The following is a 13,741-nucleotide window of genomic DNA, read 5'->3' as shown; positions in this document are numbered from 1 at the left end:
GAGCCTTTCTGATTAGCAGAAGACGACTCAGGTGTTGGTTGGCTGGAGGGACATAGGAAGTCTTCATGGGAGTACTTCTTCTGTCCTATCCGGCCTGCCGATTGTGTAGCTGGTGGCTTTGTCCCTTGAAGTGAGAGTTTATGGCTTGTTGCACAGCTGGACGAGATGGCGATGCTACCTTGACACTGCGCGATTTCACAACCTCAGAGCGGAATGTGAGGTCGCATGTCTGTGTGGCCATGTCCTTTATGGAGCGAGATGTAGCAAGAACAGAACTTTAAGTGCTAGATGGTAGAATGCAGGGTGTGTGACTAGCCAATAACTTCCAAGCAATCAGGTAAGGCACTTTTTCCTTCACCCAGATCTTGTGGACAGCCCTCTCACCAAGATACACAGGACAATCCAGAGAGGAGGCAGCATGGCCACCACTGTCATTGATACAGTGGGGAGAAAATGGCAGACAATCACCCTTGTGTGCATCCCTACCACAGGTTACACATTTGGCTGGATGTTGACAAGACGTTCTAATGTGGTTGAAACGATGACAATGGTAGCAGCACATGGGTTTGGAATGTATGGTCAGACAGTGATAATTTCATATCCTGCTTTTATCTTATCCCGGCTTCAGCTCTGCCATCTGGAGTTCCGGGTTCGACACACCACCCCACAACAAACGGAAGCACCACTCTATCAACGGTGAGAAAAAGAGTGTGTGTGGGCACTAAGGAGGAATCGACCTTTCTCATCATCTGATGGACAACAATGACAGCCTGATCAGAGAGATGATATTGGATTTCTGCCTCAGTTAGACTGTCGAGAAGACTAGTGTAAATAACACTAAGGGAAGAATTCAAAGTTCTATGGGCCTTGACACAAACAGGATAGCCATGGAGAAGTGAGGCAGCAAACAGTTATTGTGCTTGACAATCAGACATAGCCTCCAAAAGCAAAGTGCCGTTCTGTAAATGGGAGCAAGGTTTCACAGGGCAGGCAATTGCAACACATTTCTGGATAATAACGGATTGACTGTTGTGAAGCACTGACCGTCTTTAGTACGTGGAACTACAAAGAACCATGGTGCAGCTGGAATGGTCTTCGAATCATTAGCCTCATTCCGTTTATGTTTTGTAGACAGTGATTGTGAGGATGGTTGGTTCATTGCGAGAAGATCACCCACAATTGCATACCTCCAATGGTGCGCTCCTTCCAACTGGGGCCCCCTTCACAAGGGAGTGCACCAGCCTTGGGTGATTGTACACACCTCAGGTCACACATCCGGATCACCTGACAAAGGAACAAATTGGCAATTTGGGAAGGTAGCAGCTCAGGCAATCACCCCTCCCTGGGCCTGGCCTGTACCAAGGGGTATGTGAGAACCCTACCTGCTGACCTGGAGCTGGGATTTACACGTTACCCTGCTACCTGTTACGTGTCAGACACGTGGGGCGGCCTTCAGGAGCACACAGGGAGAAAGAAGAAAAAGAGGAACCTCAAACACCAAAGTGGAGGAAGGACAGGAGAATGGAAACAAAGAAAGGAAAAGGGAACAAAAAACAGTGGTGAGACTGTTCTTGTACCAGCAACGGACAATGCGTAACATTCCCAATAACACCCCAGACATGTTGTCCAAGCAAGAGGAGAAAGAACAGCAAGATCATAGACATGCAGCATGGAAGGGAAAGATGCTGCAAACGCTGGGGCCTTGTGGTAGCCAAGCACGAACCTGCCAAAGAGTGGCAACGAAAGGTGGCATGCTGGGCTGATGAGGACAAGGTGAAGTGGATGGGAGAGAAGGTGTTGCGGATGTGAAGGAATGAGGATACGGAGTTTTAGTCTTGAGTCCAGATCATCAAGATGTCATCAATGAACCTGAACCAGACCACGAATTGGGGGTTTTGAGAGGCTAGGAAGGTTTCCTTTAGGAGGCCCACGAGCGGGCTGGCATAGGAGGGTATCATGTGGGTGCCCATGGTAGTGCAATGGATATGTTTGTTTACCTCCCCTTCAAATTAGAAGTAGTTGTGTGTTGCGATAAAGTTAGTAAGGTGATTGAGGAATGAGGGAGTCGGTTCAGAATCTAACAGACAGTGGGAGAGATAGTGTCCAATAACACCAATACCATGGGCTTGGGGGACGTTGGTGTATAGGAAAGGGCATCAACAGTGATTAGTAGGGGTCCACGAGGAAAGGGCATCAACAGTGACTAGTAGGGGCCCACGAGATAAAAAGGGGTGGGAATGGTGGTGAGTTGGTGCAGGAGAGGCTAAATTTCTGGCAATTGGTTGGAGGTGTTGATCAATGAGAGCCAAAATTCTTTCAGTGGGGGCACAATAATCAGTCAAAATTGTTGAGTTTGTGGATTTTGAGGAGCATGTCATAAGAGGAGGTAAATGGATTCAAGGAAGAGGTTTTGGGAAGGGCCTATGGCTTTGAAGTAGGGATTGGAGGTTATGTTGTGCTTATGGAATGGCATCACTCTGCAAAATTTATAGGTGGAGGAGTCAGACAATTGGCACAGGCTTTCCGCTACGTAGTCACTGCAATTCATAATGACAATGATGGAACCTTTGTCTACAGGTAGGATGAATAGGTGAGGATCTCTTTTGAGTGCATATGTGGCTGTCTGTTTTTCTGCTGAAAGGTTGGTTTCTTAGGAAGGGATCTGTGGAAAGATGATGCTAAGTTGAAGGTACGGAATTCCTGGAAGGTGACCAGCGAGCAGTTAGGTGGGACCAGAGAGGATCATAGTTGGATAGTGGTATGAAATGGGAGGGCGTACAGTGTCGGGATCAGGTTGGCTTTGGTTGAAGGGATTGGTGGCAAAGAAGTGTTTCCACTGCAGGGACTGGAAGAAAGAGAGCAGGTCTCTGACAAGTCCAATGCGATTAAATTTGGGTGTAGGGTTGAAGGTGAGGCCTTTGGATAGGACTGAAACTTCAATGTTGCTGAGGATTTTGAAGGGAAAGTTAGCAACAGTGTTCTGGGATTGTTTTGGCTCTGTATTTAGTAGGGATTTTCGAGGATGTGGCAAGACGTAAAGGTCAGCTAGGAAGGGTCTGAGTGCTGCGAAGCTGGTTGTCAAGAAGGAACATTGTGAATAGATAAGAGTTTGATAGTGGTACCCCCAGGTGGCAGTAGCATGTCAGCAGGTTGGATGACCTATGGAGAAGGTGGAGGGCAAGGGATTCGATTTCAGAGATGTGATGTATGTAATAGGCATTGCAGAGCAACAGTATCTTGCAGAGGGAGTAGAGGTGGTTTTGGGATGTCTGTGCCATGGAGGTGCATTTGTGCAATACCAGACTGAGGGACAGGGATTGGTGGCTTTTGAAAAGATGGTCACTGTGAAAGGAGAAGTGGGATACAGAAAAAGGAATTTTTATGATCAGGCAATTTGGGGGGTGAGGAGGTGGGGAGAGAGGATTCCATGGTTTAGGCAGCATCTAAGGAACAGGATGTGGCACTGCATTTCAGCCAGGGAGAGAGACACTTTTCTGAACTGGAACAGAAAGATGGGGCAGGGGTTCATTGTGGCAGGGATGGAGTTGGGGGAAAGGGAAATGACAGAAGAAATGGGCAAATGAAGGCATTATATGGTCATGAGGGAAGGTGGATAACAGGAGATGATGTGTAAAAATACATGCTGACATGTAAAAATTCACACAGCTGCATAAAAATATGCACAAGTAAATAAAAACACACAAAAATGAGTAAAAATACATGCAAGAGAGAGAGGGGGAAGGGGGGATTGGTTAGTTTGAGATTCACAAATTCATAAGGAACAGGCAGATGTATGCAAAAATATGCTAGGTTGAAGAAGAAATGTGATCAACAGTAATAATTATAATTATCTGCAGGAAGAATTTGGGGCATGAGACGCTGCACCAATAAACTGCACGGTCATGTAGCCGTGTGTTGCGCGCAGACGACACTGACGATACAATGTGAATCAGATATCAGAATATGTGCGGTATGGTGCATGAGGTGTGCATGTTTGTGTGAATGTGTGTGTGTGTGTGTGTTTTCCTTTCTGAAAAAGGCTTTAGTTGAAAGCTCAGTGAGTAACAGTGCATTTGTTGCCTGTCTGCAACTTGAGGAGGAGATTGGTGTTCAACGACCCAACAACAACGAAGTATTTAGAGATGGAGAACAAGCTCAGATTAGGGAAGGACAGAGAAGCAAATGGGATGTGTCCTTTCACACGAACCATCCCAGCAATTGCCTTCAGTGATTTAGGGAAATCCCAGAAACCTATATCTGGAAGGTTAGATGCGGATTTGAACTGTCATCCTTCTGAATGTGACTCCAGTGTGCTAACCACTGCACTACCTCACTTGGTCTGCAACTCAATGTGATAACTTTATGGTGAGTAGCAATTTCTTCATCTCATAATATTGTTAGTATTTCAACTTGGACTTACTGTTGCTTGACAAAGAAATAAGGTCTACAACTGGTAAATTAATAAATAAAAGGATAAATGGGCCTGAAAATAAAATCGTCGAACTGAAAATTGATATCTGAAAATTGGTGGCAACAGGAAAAGGAAACCACCAAAACAGTCTAATTGAAGAACTCAGCAATAACCATGGTAGTAGTAACAAAGTCTTAACTCTGTCACAAAATTAAATATGGAAGCTTATCTAAAACTCTCACACAGATATTGAAGGGAAAAAAAGAAAAAGCTTCAAAATGTTTTGTGGTGTCAATCAATGTACTAAGAGAAACACACTGATGAGCCAAAACATGATGAGCACTAACCACTGCGAGGCTGAATGTCACTGGGGATACTGTGTAAATACAACACAGTAAAGAAAGTATATAATCGCAGCAGACTCTAATGGGAATCATTTCAGTGATGGTACGGGCCACCAATGGGCAAATCCCATGACATAAGCAACTTCGATAAAGGGCAGATTATTATGACCCAGCAACTGGGAAATAGCATCTCAGAAACTTCAAAGCTGGTGGTTGTTCACATGCTATCATCACGAGCATCTATGGAGAGTGGTGGATGGATGTTGCAACCACACTTAGACCAAAAAATGTTGGATGTTAGATAGGCAGCAAATTGTGGGCTCCGATGACAACAGCATGCTGGTGTCGGCACAAGTGTTGCAGAGTGCTACGTTTAGTCCACATTGTCAAACACGGAACTTCGTAGCAGACGACCTCTGTGTTCTCATGTTGATTCGATGGCAGTGTCAACTACTGTTATTGTGGGCACAAGATAATCACAACTGGACAGTAAAACAATGGAAACATGTCATCCTGTCAGATGAATTACTTTTCTTGCTATATCAGGTTGATGGTCCCGTCTGGATACACTGTCATCCAGTCACGTGGCTGCTTGAAACAGGCCTGAGCCACAAATGCAGGCCAGTGGAGGCAGTGTTGTGCAATATGGGACATTCCCTGGGCTTCCTTGGGACATGAGGTAATAATACAAGTGTTGCAGTGGCTTGAGGAGCCTGACAGTAAACTAACATTGATGTCTTCAACACCAGATTTGCCTGATCTACATCTGAAGGAACACATCTGGGATGCTACTGGGCACAAGCTCCACACCTGCAAACCACCAGCCCATAATTTCGGGAACTGAGCGACCTGTATATATTCCATTTGGCACTACATACCTCCAGAAACCTACCAAGGATTTGGCGATTCCACAATCATTGCAGTACTGCATTAAAGAGGTGGAACAACAAGCAATTAAGCAGCTGATCATAATGTTTTGGCTCATCAATGTATGTATTAAATATGAAAATGAAATGGTGATATAGAACCTCTATAAACAATAGATGGCTACAGTGAGGTTCAGAAGACATCAATGGGAAGCTTAAACTAGAAAAATTGTAAGATAATAACGCACACTATAAGTGGTTGGATGAATCAAAATAAAAGATATCAGAAACTGGTGGCATTATCAAGGTTCTATGGCAAAATGGAATCTTATTGTTCACAGATGCTGTAACACTCATCGCAAAAAAAGAATGAGAGTTAAATTTCAAGCTGGGTCTCACAAAAATGCTTGAAATACTGTACAACATAAAACTGAATCAAATAAAAACAAAGAGCTTTGTAAATAGAAAAATAATTGTTAAGGCTCTATCACCTCACTGAATGAGCTTACCTTAAAAATATGAACAATGCTACCATTTATAGATCAACATTACGTCAAAGAGGCATTGGCAGAAAGGAAACGATAAGACAATTAAATCACGTGAAATTGACTTTTCACAAAATAAAAAAGGTCTCTTTCTTCAGAAAGATAGCATCATCAGTGGAAAAGCAGTTAGAGGAAATTACTGTCTGCAATTCACTTCTGTAAAGGAGTGAGAAAGTCAAATCAGAGAGGCAGAAAATAGGTAAACAAAGCATTCAAGATGTACAATACTGAGAGTTTATGGGCAGTACTGGCCACAGGAAACCATTGACACCAGATTTCTGAACCATACCACACTTGGTAGTAGTAGTAGTGGTGGTGGTGGTGGTGGTGGTGGTGGTGGGGGCGGCGCCGGCGCCGGCGGCAACAGCTGCAACAGCAGGAGCAGCAGCAGCAGTAGTTGGGATTTGTGATCTACTGTCAAACATTTTAAATAGAAGAAATGGACATGGAATGAGACTCCTATTGTGTATTTAAGTATACAGGATCTTGGGCATTTAAAAAGAGCAGCACACATCTTGGGAACAGTATGTCAATCAATCTTTAGATTGTGAATATTTAATTGCAGGTTTATAGAGAAGTAAGAGGAGAATCAAATTTTTGGAAAGTTCTAAGTTACACAGACATCATATACACTAAACAATTGAAATACAATAAATATTGGAATCTTAGAAAGAATCTCATGTTGGTTCTTTTACACAAAGAAAATGTTACTGATATCATTCACAGAAGATAACCAGGGAATGAATTAACAGGATTGTGACAGATTCATTGCAAGATAAAGTAAAGATGGTTCACATATCTTATTGCTGTGTGCAGATGGAGAATGCAAATCACATGTTGTAAAATAAAGTGGTATTCGGCAAGAAAGTGCTATCTCTCCATTAACATTAATCATAATTGTGATATCATTGAAAGAACCTCTGAGTTCAAGCACTTGCATCTCTAGATGATGATGTACTATGCGAAGAAACAGATCAATAACACAATAAAAGCTAAATATTTGGAACAAAATTAAAAGTAAAGAAAAGGAATCTAAAAATTAGCAAAACTGAGACAAAAGAGAATGCCCAAAAACACAAGAAACCTGTAACAAGTTTTAACAACACTTCAAAATAATAAAGTTATACAGGGTATTCCAAGAGAAATGGTCAATTTTCAGGTGTGAGCATTTAAAGCAAAAAGAGTCTAGTAAATGTGGTCTCTAAGATGCATACCTTAAGAGCTATGAGCACTTTTTCTGTAGACGTGATGTGTTTCACAGCAGCAAAGATGAAAAAGTGCTCATAGCTTTTAAGGTATGCATTTTAGAGCCCATGATTACTACATTTCATTCCTCTCAAAATATGGGACGCAAAGAGCTTGCAATAGAAGGAACAGTATCAAAGATGAAGAAGTGCTCAAAGCCCTTAAGTTATGCACTTTAGAGTCCATGTTTACTATTTCTTGTTTTTCCTTGCTCCTAATGATAGTTCCAGTCACATCACTGAACTCTGACCATTTCTCCTGGGATACCCTGTATAACTTCGTTTGTTTATAGATGCACGTCAGCAGTCCTTAAATGCACTGAAATCCCCTCACCACAATATCTGAAGACCAGCATATCACAACTGAGGCAATCGTGGGAAAAAATAAGAGACAGAAAAGGATCTGTTTTCAACATCTTGCATGGCATTTTGAGCACAATAAAGGTCATCACCTTCTCGGTTACACGAATGCTCACACCAATTCGAAAAGCCCATCAAACTGAGGCCAATCCATATCACTTCATTAGCCACTTAATTGCCATGGATGAGTGCTGGGTCTACCATTGTGACCTTGAAACAAAACAAGCAGTGGAAAAATGCAATAACTGTTGCCAAAAGAGGCAAAGACCCAACCATCATCAGGCAATATTAAACTGGGTATTTTTGGGACTTTCAGGATATAGTGCTAACACATCATGCTCGCAAGGGGCAAAAACATCACAGCAGCATACTACTGAACTCTCCTGATGAGGTCACAGAGGAAGCATTGTGGGAAGCTGAGCAAGCAGGTGTTTTGGGTCCACAACAGCACCCCAGTTCATTGTGCAGAACACAGTTACATTCGCCATTTCTTTGGGCTATCAAAATTTGACCCCCCCCCCCCCCCCCCTGGTCACCTGACATTGCACCCAGTTACTTATTCTCCTTTCCTCAGCTGAAGAAACCACTGCATGCAGCACTTCCAGAATGATGACAGGGTGACTGTTGAGGTGGAATGTTTATTGAACAGCCAAAATCCAGACTTCTACAACCAAGGTCCACACCAAGTCATCCACTCTTGCGAAAAATGTGTTGTGCTGGAGACTGAATATACAGGGACGAATGACACCATCATCAAGTTTCACTGGTACACTTTTGTCTTCTTTGAGGTGATAATTAAAACTTTGTGACTACCCTTCTAAGTCTCTCAGTAAAATAAACCTGAATGATAAAAACTGGAAGAAAGCTGCTGCTGACATATTCTTCTGTTACCTTTAATAGTAGCATACTAAAGATGGAAAACAGTATTTCTATGGTGGAGGAAAAAGAAAATGATTGAGGATAAGACCACGGGAATGATGGTCAAAAGTTGTGATATCATAAGCACAAAGAAGGAAAGAAAAAAGAAAGAATTGCTCCATTCCTCTCCTCCTCATTCAAGCCAGCTGAATTACTCAGACAATAACTTACTTAGCTCTGCAGTGTTACTTAGTGACAGTAGTTCCATTTACCAACCCGAATAGTCCCCTGCCACTTATTTCCTCCACCTTGTACATGACTAAGATACATGGTGCATGTTTACCATGGAATTCAATTCAGGATGTGCATGTTTCAAATCTCCATCCATGCAGTCTGATTTAGGTTGTCCACAGTTCATCTAAATCATTCCAGCCTAATGCAGTAGTGGTTCCTTAAATAACATCACAGCCAATTTCTTTATCCACATGTACGAGACTGAGCCAGCACTGACTCTAATGACTTCAACATTACTGACACATCTCTTCTTGCTAATCCCTTTCCCTGGCAGTCTAATGGAACAGCTTGACATTTTAAAAGTGGCTTGTTTTAATTAGATGCCTTCAGCTATCTTCCTACTTTTGACTTGCTAACAGGGGATATCCACTTCTGAGTCTTCAGAAATCCACACTTAAGAACACACACTTTTGAAGATGATCAAATTTATCGTACATACACCAATTTCTACTTTATAAAACTGTTCTTGTCAGCTAGAAATTGCAAAATTTTAAATTAAAGAACTTTCACTTTCCTCACTAAAATGTGCATATAACTTCAGTTAGAAATATTCAAAGAAATATATAATTAAACAGTAACAGACCTGTAATGGAATAGACTCAAGAACAGGTACATGCTGTGGAATGTTTTGAGCCAGTTGCTTATAGCGTGATCGAGGGTCATCCCACGTTGTAGTTTTGTTGAAGTAGTTGATGAAATAGCTGAAAACAAGAAAAATTTGAGAATACAATACATATCCCCCTTTCAAAATGTACAGTAGCTGTATAAAATGAGGCAAAAAAGGTTACAAAACAATGACTGACTGTACATCACCTCTAGATCTGGCAATGCTTTGTACATAAAAACTTCTGTACACAACATTATGCAAAAAGCACAAGTCATAAGTTACTTATGCTGTAAATTTGTCATTTTTGAAAATCGAGCAATTTGCTATGATGAAACTGTTCAACACAAAAAATATTATGGTAACGATAAGAGCTAAACTTTAAGTTGGAGCCATTGAATTCAAAACTGACATTATTTATTCATTAATTTATCGTGTCAAAAGCAGACAGACTGATCATCATCAACAGTGCCACATGCCCTCTCGTCATGAGACACCGTGGTGAGGTTTGGGATTTAATCCAGGAAATTGGTGCAAAGTCTTGTGATCAGGAACTTTATGCCACCACCTCGCCTTCCCTTGCCAGCCACATAGTGAGAGTGAAAATTTCATCCACCACCACGATTCGAATCACCTCACCTCCAAATTGACCTCAAATACACAAGCGCATGTTAGTGATTTCGGCTATGGAGGCAATTTTGGTCAGTGGCAGACCAGAATTAGGCAACCCCAAATGCAGTGATCATAGCTTTTGCAAAGTTCTTCATGGAGCTCAAGGTTGGCCTTAGACGACATTATGCGCTGAGGTATACTAGTCCCATGTTCACGAAACACTAGATCTACATTGCAGTTTCATGTCTGGAAATTAATTGTGCTCCCTGTGACATCAGAACAGAATCATTTGAGTAACTAACAGGTCGTCCATTCTTCTGTGTGGCCAAGAGGGAGCACTGTTTCCGGTATAATCTATATTTCCAGATGTTGGCTTATTGTGTGCCACAGTTGTAGCATTGTTTGTGGTGATGGTGCTACGAGTTCCTTGAGAAAACTTTTTCTTGACTTCAATTATGGGCAAGCTTGCTGGTAGCTAAAGAAAGGATGAGCTTCTGGTGTTGTTTTAGCCTTCACTTCTTGTCAGGAGTGGGGCCTCCAGCAAGCCAATTAGCTCCTCCAGAGGACTGGGCTGTAGACAACATGTAGTGATGCAACATACCTCATTGATAGTCAAATACACTTCTTTGGTATGGTACATATTCATCAGTGGAGTAGCACACAGAGAAGGCAATTGTGCACATTATTTCTGGCAGCACCTTTCACCTCCATGGTATTCTTATGGGAGTTCAGCTGAGATGTAGCTTCCATTTAGTGCACAACATTTTGACAAGTGATCCAGCCATCTTCTTTGGATGCTATGAATTCTACTGTTATGTGTACTTACTGCCTGGACTCTGACTACACTGTGAACTACTGGCATTCTCGCGATACTACTTATAGCCGAGCCCAACTCCTGACATACACCACATTCTTTGATGCTGTTTTGATTTCAGAGCCTGCACCAATATTCCATGAAATGCACATTCTCTCAGTGCTTCCCAGCTATGGTGCATGTGGTGGCCCATGAGACCTTAAAAAATTAAGTGCCAGACCTGAGCCTTGCTCGGCTTGAAACCTACACCCCAGTTTATTAGGTTTTCTGACATCTTCATTTTGAAACACTCCTTAATTATGCTATCCCAGAAATAGCATTTGTGCCCCAACACTGGTCTCATTGCTTTTTATTTCATGATTATATTTGAAGCAGTTTTGTTGTTTTAGTAGACTGTGTTACTGCTGTTCCGTGCCTCTCTCTTCAACTGTTCTAATAGTCTGCCACATGTACGACCAACTGTTCTAATAGTCTGCCACATGTACGACATTCCACATTCAAATGGCATGCAGTACATACCTGACTTTTGGATTGCTAGACAGTCTTTAACACTACAAAGAAGAAGATTTTTTTGTCTCTGGTGACGTGTGCAAAATACACTGCAGTCATGCTTCTGTTGGAGTGTACTGATCTTCCCAGTAGATACGAAATTTTTTACTTTTCTGTCTCAGTCTCAACTTCTTCCTCTTCATTTTGACTGCAACAACAGTTTGACAAAGTGAGCAGCCATTCCTCTAGAATACTATTTGCACATGTTGTAATTCTTTGACAATGCTCTCCTTGTCTTAAAATGTTTGAACTCTATGGACCACAATCTTTAGCATTAAATTTCTTTGTGACAGACATTGATGGCTCGAGTTGTGGACACAGAAGTCTGTGTGATGGGTTTTCTATATATCCTGTGACCCAGGGAGGTGTCCGGGCTTCTGTTAGCTAACATGGCTAGAAAAGAGGAAATAGTAGTGCAAGAGCCGTAACAGTTCACTGTCTGGTTGGAGTCAAACACACCAGCAAAACTTGCAGTACTTGAAAAGAAGATGACTGGGTTGGTCACTAAATATTGTGCATAAAATGGAAACGACAACATGGCTGAGCTCTCAGAAGCACATCATTTATCAGTCACACCATGGAAACCCGAGGTGTCACAACATTTCTTGTAGCTCAATATTCAGAAAGAACTAATTAAAAGACATGGTGCAGTCAAGCAAAATCCCAAGATACTTTAGAGTTGTACAGTGTTCCAGAGTTTTAACTTTGCATGAAAGTTTATACTCCTTTTTGCCTTTTTCCTCAAGTGAAAACCTCTTTTTTTATTTGAGTTGGTTGCTTTCATAATATGCAAAGAAGGTGTCTAGAGCTGTCATCAGTTTCTCCTCTACTGTCTCCATTCACAGATGGAACTTAGGACACTATCAGGAAGGCACTGATGTTCTGTGAAAATTTTGTATACAGACGATACTAGCACACCTCCTTGAGGCGAGCCTTTTTTTTTTTTTTTTTTTTTTTTTTTTTTTTTTTTTTTTTTTTTTTTTTTTTTTTTGTTTCCTCCATTTGCTTCTCTGGCCTTGAAATTTCACTGAAAGAGATTTCTTATAGAGTAGGTTAAGAAATAGCATTCTGTGTTTTGCAGGTCCCAAAGGTTCTTGATTTTAAAAATTGGAGAGTTTGGTGGCCAAGGCATTTCGGTAAACTCATCCTTGTGCTCTTCGAACCACGCACATACACTGCAAACTGTGTGACATGTTGCATTGTCCTGCTGGTAAATGCCATTGTACCAAGAAGCAAAATGAATGTAGTGGTGGACATGATCTCCAAGGACAGATACTTTACTTGTGTTGCTCTGCTGTGCCTTCCAGAATGACGAGATCACCCAGGGAATGCCATGAAAACATTCTCCGACCATAACACTCCCTCCTCTAGTACGAAACCTTCTGCTTTCAGACGTTTCACGTCGTCCATGTCAATGGCCACCTGTCCAATGGAGAATAAAATGGGATTAATCAGAAAAGGTCACCTTCGCCACTAAGTGGATGTCCAGTTGCAGTACTGGCACGCAAATTCTAGCCTTTGTTGTTGATGTACATCGGTCATTGAGGAGACACTGTTGGTACTCTTGGTTCATGTGGGTGGTCAGTTGCTCCACAGCTGAAGGTCTGTTCACCCGTACACAGTTCCGCAGCCGTTGTTCAACCCCATCATCTATGACCCGCGGTGCATCACAGATGCCTTGGCACTGGTTTTGGATAGCACCATTTTGTCACGCACAGTATACTTTAACCAAGGGGGTAGGCAAACAGTTTACAAACTTAGCAGTTTCTGAATTCTTTCACACTTGGCCCAAAAGTTAATGATGATGGGTATCAGATAAATCACACCATTTCCACATTATGAGAACGACGGCACTGTTTTCCACATACTCCCAACATGCTTTATATACCCTCTGCTGCTAGTGCTGCCACATGTCGTCTGTGAGTGGTTCTTGCATGTGGATGTCGAACATAGGCTGTGGTCACATTAATGTGACTGGACTAAATAGAAGGGACATACGAAGTATTCATGGTTATTATACAGGGTGAAAAGTATTTAAACCGACAAACTCTGGGAGGTTGAGGGGAACATCAGTGCAAATATTTTTCCCCAATGTAATTTTTTCCTATGAGGAGTATTTAAACCGGTAGAGGAAGATTTCTCTGGCGGCAAATTAATTGAACCAACAAACACTTTTCCATTTTTTTATGACCAAGAGACAACACATTAACACAACCCAATTTCAATTACAGTAGATTTTC

At 41.9% G+C, this 13,741-nt stretch overlaps 1 protein-coding gene across 2 annotated transcripts in view; it reads right to left on the bottom strand.

Annotated features, from left to right (window-relative positions):
* The window catches only part of LOC126482363 (histone-lysine N-methyltransferase 2D), a 182,378-nt gene that overhangs the window by 125,234 nt on the left and 43,403 nt on the right, over positions 1-13,741 (bottom strand). For both annotated transcript variants that reach the window (XM_050106446.1, XM_050106447.1), the window contains exon 2: positions 9,506-9,623. In XM_050106446.1, coding sequence (XP_049962403.1) covers positions 9,506-9,623 — 118 coding nt within the window. The remainder of the gene's footprint in view (positions 1-9,505; positions 9,624-13,741) is intronic.

Source organism: Schistocerca serialis, chromosome 5 (genome assembly GCF_023864345.2).
Source record: "Schistocerca serialis cubense isolate TAMUIC-IGC-003099 chromosome 5, iqSchSeri2.2, whole genome shotgun sequence".
NCBI lineage: Eukaryota > Metazoa > Arthropoda > Insecta > Orthoptera > Acrididae > Schistocerca > Schistocerca serialis.
This window is presented reverse-complemented; position numbering and strand designations above follow the sequence as displayed.